The sequence below is a fragment of the Megalops cyprinoides genome, chromosome 16 (genome assembly GCF_013368585.1).
Source record: "Megalops cyprinoides isolate fMegCyp1 chromosome 16, fMegCyp1.pri, whole genome shotgun sequence".
Taxonomy (NCBI): domain Eukaryota; kingdom Metazoa; phylum Chordata; class Actinopteri; order Elopiformes; family Megalopidae; genus Megalops; species Megalops cyprinoides.
Window position 1 is genome coordinate 7,020,400 of NC_050598.1, and position 10,228 is coordinate 7,030,627.

General features: G+C 41.7%; 1 protein-coding gene across 1 annotated transcript; it reads left to right on the top strand.

The window, feature by feature from the left end:
- Positions 1-781: 781 nt before the first annotated feature.
- On the top strand, positions 782-9,985 carry LOC118791531 (schwannomin-interacting protein 1-like). Its single transcript, XM_036548919.1, has 7 exons — positions 782-1,182; positions 2,589-2,874; positions 3,426-3,550; positions 3,795-3,876; positions 4,044-4,202; positions 4,686-4,803; positions 9,473-9,985. Exons 2-7 carry the CDS (start codon positions 2,647-2,649, stop codon positions 9,571-9,573), a joined length of 813 nt encoding a protein of 270 aa, XP_036404812.1. The 5' UTR covers positions 782-1,182; positions 2,589-2,646; the 3' UTR covers positions 9,574-9,985.
- Positions 9,986-10,228: the final 243 nt, after the last annotated feature.

A 10,228-nucleotide genomic window follows, 5' to 3' on the forward strand; every position in this document is an offset into this window, starting at 1 on the left:
TTCAGTGATGTCAAACTGAAATCAGTATCCAGTGACCAATCAAACTTAATCTGATATGGAGGCAAACTCGACAGGCGGCATCGAAGGTCTGGACCTGAGTTCGGAAAACACTGAACCACACATGGATATTAATTCCTTAGCATGGAAAAGGGTGGCCTCTGGTGGCAGGGGAGAACTGCCAATAGTAGGCCCAAATAACTAACGTTGGAAGAGATTTATAAAGTAACATATTTGCTTATTCGAAATTAGTGTTTGCTTAAATTACCCACATTCTGATGTGAAAATCCTCTCGGTTTTTGCGGATCCATGAGGAATTCACAAGAACAGTTAACTTTAAAGCAGTTTCATGTTGACGTTAAGACGACAATTCGAACAAAAAGTTTTTAAAATATGGCTAATGAAAAGTAGTTTTCACGGGCAGTTACTGGGTGTTTCAGGGGTGAACTGAAACTTGGCGTAGCTAAGTTGGTAAAATGTGTTTGGACTTGTTGGGCTGAAACTGGCTGTGTTCAATCAAGCGTGGTGATGTAAACTTTTAACTATACTAAATTACCGCGATGTGTTGATATTCTCTTGATAATTCATCTGAAGAGCGAAATTTTGTGAATTCATACTTCATGCATTCCGGTCATCATTAAATCACAACTGTAGTCCTCCATCTGGATTTGAGTCGTCTCCGAAATGATGAAATCGGACACCTGGATATTTGCTTTACTGTTTCGGCTCGCTTTTCTCCTCCCCTCTCCTTCTCCTTTAACGCCTTTTATTGCAAGAAGTTTAGCGTCTTCGTTCGGCTGTTTCTTGTATGCTGCTAATTTACGCTAGCTGCCTAATTTAATAACAATGATCATCCAGAAATCCCACTGTAATCAATGTTACGATTGTTAACTTCTAGAAAAGCTAAAAACTCGTAATCAGAGCTAAACAACGTTCCCACTCGTACATTGAGAGTGGTAAAAAGGAAGGAAAAAAAACGGGAGATGACACGACGAAGGGTGGAGAAAGAAATGGAGGGAGGAAAGGAAGGAGAATAGGGGAGACGACTGTTTCCTTCTTCAGGAGGAAAAGAAAATTCGGGACAACTGCATGTCCGGAGTGAACGTGCCAACGTATCGCTGTATGTATGAAAAAGTCAGTCAAGTAAGGGAGAGCTGCGTGTACAACAGTGGGCAGTTTAAAGAGGTAAGTGTATGGATCAGTGAACAGTACAGCTGTATTTATATGTTTTGGGCTCATTGTTTGCTCAACATTTTCAAAGATTTAACAATACCCTCAACTGAAAGTATGCTGATTTATACTTAAGCAGGAATAGTATTTCAACGTACAGTTGGGCCCGTTTGGGGGCGGGGTATGTAGCTTTACGTGTGTTTTGTGTAATATTGACCATGGAGCTGAAGATACCTAATTTTTTTTTTTCTTCAACCATATTGAATATTTTTATGAAAGAAAAAACCTGAAATACTTAGTTTTTTGTTTTTGCTTTCTTGTTGACTGCAGAGTGTGTCCACCTTACCCAGTCTCCAGAATGCTTTCATTTGTTCTTTTGCCCTGAATTTTACATTAGGCCCCAAATTCAGCCTTGGGTCTAGCCTTGCCCACCCTACCTGCCTGTTAGTCTCATTACCTGGGCACAGGTATAGTCACAGCCCCCATCTTTAAAAAAAAAAAAAAAAAAACAGGATGAGGGTTTTTTTTAAGGAATTCATGCTCTTTTTACAAAACACTTTATTTATTTACACAGTCACATGAAAAAAAGGGATTTTGTGAAAATGATTGGCATTAATAAAACTGGATTGACTTTCTGTCCTTTTGTCAAAAGTGAAATTTCAAGGACTGCATCTTGGTCATAATTAGTATTCTTAGTGTCCTATTATAAATGTATATATGTTGCCGCCCATATAGGATTATGTTGACTAATCAGTATCATTAGAATGATGAGCTTGGAGGAAATGGTAGGGTATCCTCTAGGTTAGCACTGGATTACAGTGGTGCTAATTACAACTGCTGTGTAGAGCAAACCCTCTGATACTTGTACTAGAGATACTGCTTGCTGTGACAGAGAGTGGTATTTAAGATAAAGGTTGTTTTTCAATAGTTTTGTGAATGTTCTGTTGCTTTTGCATGTTATTTTGCTAAGCAGGCAGGCACTCTTTGCCACAGTGACTACTGGATACAGTTTGAAATGTATGCCATTTATACAGCTAGGTGTTTACTGCAGCAATGAAGGTTACAGAGCTCACATATGTAATCTTACTTAGAATTCTCACCTTTCAGATTAGGTTTTTTAGTTAATTTGCTTAACCACTACTGCCTGTACAGACCTGTCTAGTTTTTTAAGTGTGGAACACACACACAATCAGGCACGCACATGTAGATGCAGACATGCATACACCTGTAAAGTCTTGGAGTTTCCAGTCCTTACAGGTAATCGCATCAACAAAGTGGGCAGTTCACACCACAAAGTGCAATTACATAGTTAGATCATTATGCCATTGCTATATCAACTGTTTACATCAGAATCCACAGGCATGTCTGTAATTGGGCAGTCATTTGAGTCTGTTTCATTCCTGTTTCCATCTTTCCCACAGGCGTCTCCTCCCTCTCTAAATCTCCACTCCCCGGGGAGTTCGCACTACGGAGCACGGGATGGAGGGAGCAAAGGAGAAAGAGAGGGAGCGGGGGGAGGAGAAAGAAAGCGATGAGGCGGAGGAGGAGGAGGAGGACTTTGGCGAGGCTGCAGAGGGGGCGGCCCTGGCATGGCAGGAGGGGTATGCTGAGGATGACCTCGGCCTTCCCATCATGCACTGGGAGGCCCTGAGCCTGCGGATTGCCGAGCTGGAGAAGCAGGAGGAGGAGAGGAGGGAGAGATCGAAGGTCAGAGATGGGAGGTGGAAAGGATGCCAGAGTTTCCAAGGGGCAGGGCTGGTTTTATTGATGATGATGATGATAGGAGGCATTTCAGATGATAAGATTGAGGGCCCTTTTGGTTGCCCTGGCAACACTTGCAGGGTCTGTATTTTGACACAAAAATCCAAGCTGTACCTCAGTACATCAGGGTGAATGAGAGCCATCTAAGCTGAAGAGCGTGACAAAATAGCATGAAACACCCCATTGCTGACTGCATGGTACAAAACACTGCAGCATAGCAAAGTCAAAATTAATGCACTTTTATCAATATCTGTACCATGTGCTGCTGTCCTGTTTTAAATAATGTAGCTGGCGTCTATCTCAATGGCCTGTCCTCAATGGCAATATTCGAGTGTCCATGGCCTGTGCCACCATTTTGGCTGTTTGCATGGGTATGTCTGATGCCAAGATCCCTCCCACCTCTCAGAATGAGCCAGCCCTGCTTTCTGTTAAAATTGATAAAGGAACAAAAATCGAAAGCCCCGCATAACTCTTGTCTCATCTGTCGACTTTCTCAGAGTGTGCTGGAGCGTGCTGGTGTGGTGGGGGCCATGGAAGAAGAAAGGGAACGAGGCAGTAGGAGGGAAGCCTGGGAAGACGGAGAGGAAGATGACAACAATCGGGTCTCTGCTCTAACCTCTCGGTACAAAGTCGCCCGCTTCTCCTCTGGTTCTGTCTCAGTGGTTGTCCCCATCTCCACATCTTTCCTCGCTGATACCTCTTCCCCCATATCTTTTCTCCAGGGCTGCTTTTATATATGTTCTTTTATTTCATGGGAAATACACCCTTCTCACTTCACAAAGTTGGCTATTTCTCCACAGCTTCTGTTGTTTTTTTAAAGGGGGTTTTCAGTAAACACTGTTTTTAGCCTGTTCTCTCCTTCACAGGCTGCAAAGCCAGATGAATCTGCAACTCTGCTTCATTAACAACAGTGAGAGCGAGGATGAAGATGATGATGCTGGGAGAGAGGTGAGCAAAGTTATAAAAAAAGAAGGCTGGTTTGAGATGAATTGAAGAGAAATGGAAAAGAGACTAATGTAGAAATGATATATATGGCATTTGTTGTTACTCTGCATAGTTCTAAGTATGACTTGTTTCATTGCTAAAAAAAAAATCTCCATGTACTTCTTTTCAAGGCTTCCCCGGTGGCTGGGATGGGGGGGCGTGGGCCTTCCCAACAGACCCCTCCCCCTTTGACCACAGATGGAGCTAAACCAGCAGGGCTGAAGCTGGAAGTTAAGGCGGCACTGAGCGCGCTCAGAAACAAGTTGCGGACCAAGCACAAAGAGAAAGAGGTGAGAGGGCAAGGGGAGGGAGAGGGGAAATGAGCTTTGATGTGGGAGGGTTGGTGCTAGGGCTTATGGAGATGAGAATGCGACAGTGGCTAAGTTGGCGAGACACACAATTGGCACACATATTCGCACACAAACACCATGTCTCTGTGTAGTGTGTCTGTTTAGCTAGCTACTGAGCACATGCATCTGCGTTTGTGTGTCATGGCTGCTTGAGGAACACACAGACACTCCCTGAATAGTGTCTGGTAAGTCATACTGCGCATGTCTCTCTGTTCTTTTATGTTATGTTCGTTGTAATAACACACACACAAAGCCAGTGAAATCTTCTGTAAATCAGCTGCTGAGCGTGTCCTCCTGCTCCTGTGTGTCACGGCTGTTGGAGGTATACACACAAACAAACACACACCCTGTGTATTGTGTAATAATCAGCTGCTGATTATGTCCCCCCTGTTCTTTTGTGTCACGGCCACATCCCCCCCTCAGCGGCCTGCATGCAGTGACATGGTGATGCAGAGGAAGAGACTGGAACGCAGTGATCTACAAACCCTCAGCCTGAAGCAGCTGAACGCACTCAGAACCTCCCTCAGCCAGGCTATCCAAGGTAAGCACAGACCCAGACTCACAACTGACCACCACACATTCACACAGTTAGCTTGGTTATCTGAGGTCAGCACTGACTCAGACATACTGCTGACATCACGTAATTGACCTCACCTCACAGCTGACCATCACGCATTCATAAATCCTGTTAGGTCATTTATGAGTTTTCCAGGCTCAGCCATGGAACTGATCACCACATGACAATTGATACACTATTATACTGACAATTATACACTACATTGCCAAAAGTATGTTGACACCTGACCATCACACCTATATGAGCTTATCGGACATCCCATTCGAAAACCATGGGCATTAATATGGAGCCCCCCCCCTCCTTTGCAGCTATAACAGCCTCCACTCTTCTGGGAAGGCTTTCCACAAGATTGTGGAGTGTGTCTGTGGGAATTTGTGCCCATTCAGCCAAAAGAGCATTTGTGAGGTCAGGCACTGATGTTGGACGAGAAGGCCTGGCTGATTCCGATTTTGATATTTGAAAATTTAAAAATCCGATAATGATATATCGGCTGATATTCTTTTTTTTTTTTTTTTTCAGAAACACATAACATAAACAAAGATTTTCCCTAACATTTGTTATGTGTAGTTATTTAAGAGTCCTCACCAAGATAACATAACATAATACAGTTTAAAAATAAACTTGTTATATTGTCATAAATAGTACTTTGAACAAAAGAACAACAAAATATATTAAAGTTTTGATAAATAAGAGTCAAATGTTTAAAAATACATTTACATTTACATTTATTTATTTAGCAGACGCTTTTATCCAAAGCGACTTACAAAAGTGCATATAGTAAGTATACAAAAAAGTTTTAAAAGTTTTTAAAAAATAGCATGCTATCTTAAACTCTGCAGTAATCTGATACAGTGACCTAGAGTAAACGCTGCTGTTGAATGCATCTAATACTACATGACTGTCTGCAACAAGAACTTGCAACTTTGGGATCTCATACTACACGTTTGAAAGAGAAGCTAGATAACTTTGTTTGGCTACCAAGCCATGTTAGATACTTGTTCAGCTCACATTTATCCCCTCTGGTCTAACCCTTTCTCATGTAACTTATTTTTTATGCTATGTAGCCCGTGTGTTACATAATGTGTTTCGTTATGTTTTCATTTGCGTTATTAAGCTTCTCATAGTTTTCAGTTAGCATTTACTATATTTTTAAATCACTGTTTCCTCAAAGCTATAATTAGCTAGAATTTCTCCAATCTAGTGTTCTAATCGCACCAGTTTTAGCATACACGCTAAATGGCTAATCACACCAGTGTGACCGTATGCGCGAAAAGATTAATAATTTCCAATTCACTAACTATAACTACAGACATTCGGGTCGCAGATATATTTACCATGGCTTCATTTGGGCAGAATAAGTTAAACGCTATAGTTTAACCGCTCATTAACGTTAACGGTCTTCCACTGATAAACATGGCATTAGCTAGCTTTGTTGGCAGAGATGGGCACAAATACATCAAAAAGTATCTTGTTACAAATTACAAATACTTGCTCATCAAATGTAAATAAAATACAAAATACTGGTGTGAGAAAATGTATTTAATTAAAATACAAGTAATTTGTAATTTGAAAATACAAAAATACATACAATTAAACTGACCCTCCACAGACATAGAAAACTCAGTAATAAAAAATGTTATCTTTATCCTAAAGAAGATGACTCTAGCTATTTCCCTGACAACAATGAAGATTAACCGCTATAAAAACACCTAAATTTTTGCTGTGAGGAATTAATTTTGTCCTTAGGAACAAAAGTAGCTAGCCTGATTTATCGCTAATGAAGTCTTCCATATATGACTAACCACAAGATGCCATTGTCCCAGGCTGTCTGAGCATGTCTATGGTGTTAGCTAGAATGCCACTAGCAAGCTAGCAAGTAATGCTGTGTTCAAGACAGCTTGGAACTAGTAAAAAACAACATCCAACTAGTGAAAAAATGAATTGAATGGTTGTCGAACTAGGAATTATTGGTCGGAAATTCGGGTATCATTTTTGAGTTCCGATTTATCTGACCTGAGTACAGGTGAGATCACAACAAGGAAAAGTTTCCAGCATTTGGTTTTGATTTATAAGAAAAATATTTAATATAGGCCTAAATATTTATATTTCAATATATAACATTATATGTAGACATTTATTAAATTTGCGCTAGTCTAATGCATCTCCCCTGTTCTTCAAAAAAGTTCAGCAAGAAGCCTATAACTATACCATTCTACTATTACGTATATTGAATATATTCCTTGATGAACAAAGTAAAAGAGACTTTCCTACAGGCATCCATATTTGTTTTTCCCCAACAGCGTGAATGCTTGACATTAGAAGTGGGAAATTTCCCACTTGAAATATCCGAGTTCTGAGGTGTCTTGAACGCAGCATAAATTCACAAGTTCTAGAACAGTGTTTCTCAGTCCTACTCCTGGAGGCCCACTGTCCTGCATATCTTCTATCTATCCTTGCTCCAGACACACCTGATTGAAATTAGTGTGTATGGTCTTGATGAAATCAGGTGTGCTCAGCCACTGATGAGTTCAGTCAGATAGGTAGAGCAGGGAAAGATGGAAAACATGCGGAGAAGGGGGCCCCCAGGAGCAGGATTGAGAATCAGTGTTCTAGAACACAGCTGTTTGCTAATTGCTCTATTCTTCTGTCCTATTATGACATTCAGTGAGCAATATCTGATGGTATATTTTACTACATACTTTACCTTAAGACAATTTGCACTGAGCACCAAAGCAGCTTCTTTCCTTGGGTTACTGGTCATGAGGAAAACAGACAGTTCACAACGAGAGCGCTGGACCCAACAGGATGTGTCACGTGATTTACTTGCAACTAGCCAAAGACTGTGAAAGGCTATATGTAGTAGTCCTATAGTAAGCCTGGTGATGAAAGTTCTTGTTTTATTTGAGAATAAAACAACATATTTGATTACATATTTTAAGTATTTTAAATACACAAAATACAATCTCTCAAAGTATTTTGTTACAAATTACATCTGATTATTTTCCGTCTAGCAAAATACAAACTACAAAATACTCAAAAGTAATTAAATACGTATTTTAAATATATTTAATCGAAATACTGCCCATCTCTGTTTGTGGGTAACCTAATTTAGCAATGGACAGCGTTATAAACTGCTGTAAGCGATGTTGCCAGAGAATTTTTAGAAGTGACAAGGGAGAAATGATACGACCGTTGTTTGTTTACTCGCTAGAATTGCCACACTGTTTCATAAATAAACCTACAATCAAGTTTGTCAGCAGCTTAGAATACACCACTCAACTACCGTAACGTTAAACGTAATTTTGATGTTTGACTGACGGTATCAGCTTCAACGTTACTGCAGCAAAACCAGGCATGGCTGACATGAACGTTGTCAGGCTTATTTAGGCTGAGGAGATGTGATGGGGGATATTTATTATTATTTAAGTAATGTATTTCACGTGACAGTTATCAGTTTACCATAAACACATATGATCTCTGTCATGGGCTACTGTGCTTGGGTCAGCTGATTGTTGTGATTTGTGGTGTTCCAAACACGTGTGCTGCCAGCAGTGGAGTTGCAGTTTGCCCTCTGGTGGACAAACTACGCAACGACAGCACTCATAACATGGTTGAAGGATCCATCTTCCGTCTCTCCGATTCTTTTTTAATCATTTATCGGCCGTTATAAATGCTGATACCAGTTTATCTGCAATTAGCTAATATCGGCCGATAATATTGGCACACCGATTTATCAATCGGGGCTCTACTCCAGAGAACGCGTTTCCACTGCTCCAGAGTCCAGTGGCAGCATGCTTTGCACCACTCCAGCCCTCGCTTGGCATTATGCATAGTGATGTTGGGTTTGTATGCAGCTGCTCGGCCATGGAAACCCATTTCATGAAGCTCCCGATGCACAGTTCTTGTGCTGATGTTGCAGCCAGAGACAGTTTGGAACTCTGTAGCGAGTAATTCAACAGAGGATAGGCGGTTTTTACGTGCTACGTGCTTCAGCACTCGGCGGCCCCGCTCTGTAAGTTCACGTGGTCTACCGCTTCATGGCTGATCTGTTATTGCTCCTAGACGCTTCCACTTGACAATAATAGCACCTACAGTTGAGCGGGGCAGATCTAGCAGGGCAGAAATTTCGCGAACTGACTTGTGGCAAAGATGGCATCCTATAACAGTGCCATGTTTAAAGTCACTGAGCTCTCCAGTACAACCCATTCTACTTCCAAGGTTTGTCTATGGAGATTGGATGGCTATGTGCTTGATTTTATGCACCTGTTAACAATCGGTGTGGCTGAAACACCTGAACTTAATAATTAGGAGGGGTGTCCACATTATTTTGGCCATATAATGTATAACAGGCCATCACACAGCCAGGTCATTCACGGTCAATACAGACCCTGCCATATATAAGTAATTATCATACAACTCAAAATCATCTGACTGACTCAAACATTCACACTCCTTCACAAGTTCATCTAGGCCAGCTGGATACAACTGACTATAACACATTGACACATTCTGCCAGGCTGTTCTCAGTCAGCTTCACCATTTATTGTCAAGCAACCTACCATCAAACGTCCTGCAACAGCCCTCATCTCCTCATCTCGCTTTGTGTGTGTGTGTATGTGTGTGTGTGTACCAGACCTGAGCTCAGAGCTGGTGGGTCTCCTCCTAACCCGGGATCAGCTCCGGACGGAGCAGGACGCCATGCTTCTGGAGGTGCAGGACATGACGTCGCTGTGACGCGGCAATCGAAAGTGTCCGCGCTGCGCCACTCGAAGAGCTCCCCTCGAGGACACCGCTGGAGGAAGAACAAGATACTGTGAATTGCATTTGCTCGGAGTGACTGTGGCCGAATTGCACAGGGGCACTTGGCCTTACCTGGACACTCATGCATTTTTTTTGGTTTTGTTTTCTTGTTTTTGAGAACCTGTCCATCAGGTTGACATCTCAGTGTTGACAAATTAGTATCTGAGGGACCGCTAAGCTGCTATTGCCACCCAAGGAACTGAGGGACACGGTGCCATCCTCATCTTCATTTTAAATAACTGATAACTAGTTGTCATTATTTTACATGTCTTTCCTGACCTCTGTCTGCGGGGGTGATGGTACAGGATGAGGTCATCACTATGGGATGGACACTGGCCCAGGACGAAAAGGGAAATATGCTGTTATTAGCCACTCTGTATTGATCATGTCTGAAATCCTTTTACGTTAAATAAACATCTCTTCTTTCTACATGTAACCTGGAGCATTTCACTGTCATATGAGCATGAGTGCCGATTGGTGCACATCAGTGTCTATAAATGTGTAAGGGAGAGTGCGGTGGCAGAAAATAAAAGGTATGTGTGTGTGCGTGGTGTTCATCCATGAGTGTGCTTGAACTTGACAACCGTGC

Coding starts and splice junctions, on each gene's coding strand:
- LOC118791531 (XM_036548919.1), top strand. CDS start 2,647: ATGGAGGGAGCAAAGGAGAAAGAGAGGGAGCGGGGGGAGGAGAAAGAA. Junction 3,551..3,794: donor GTCTCTGCTCTAACCTCTCG/GTACAAAGTCGC, acceptor TCTCCTTCACAG/GCTGCAAAGCCAGATGAATC. Junction 4,203..4,685: donor CCAAGCACAAAGAGAAAGAG/GTGAGAGGGCAA, acceptor TCCCCCCCTCAG/CGGCCTGCATGCAGTGACAT.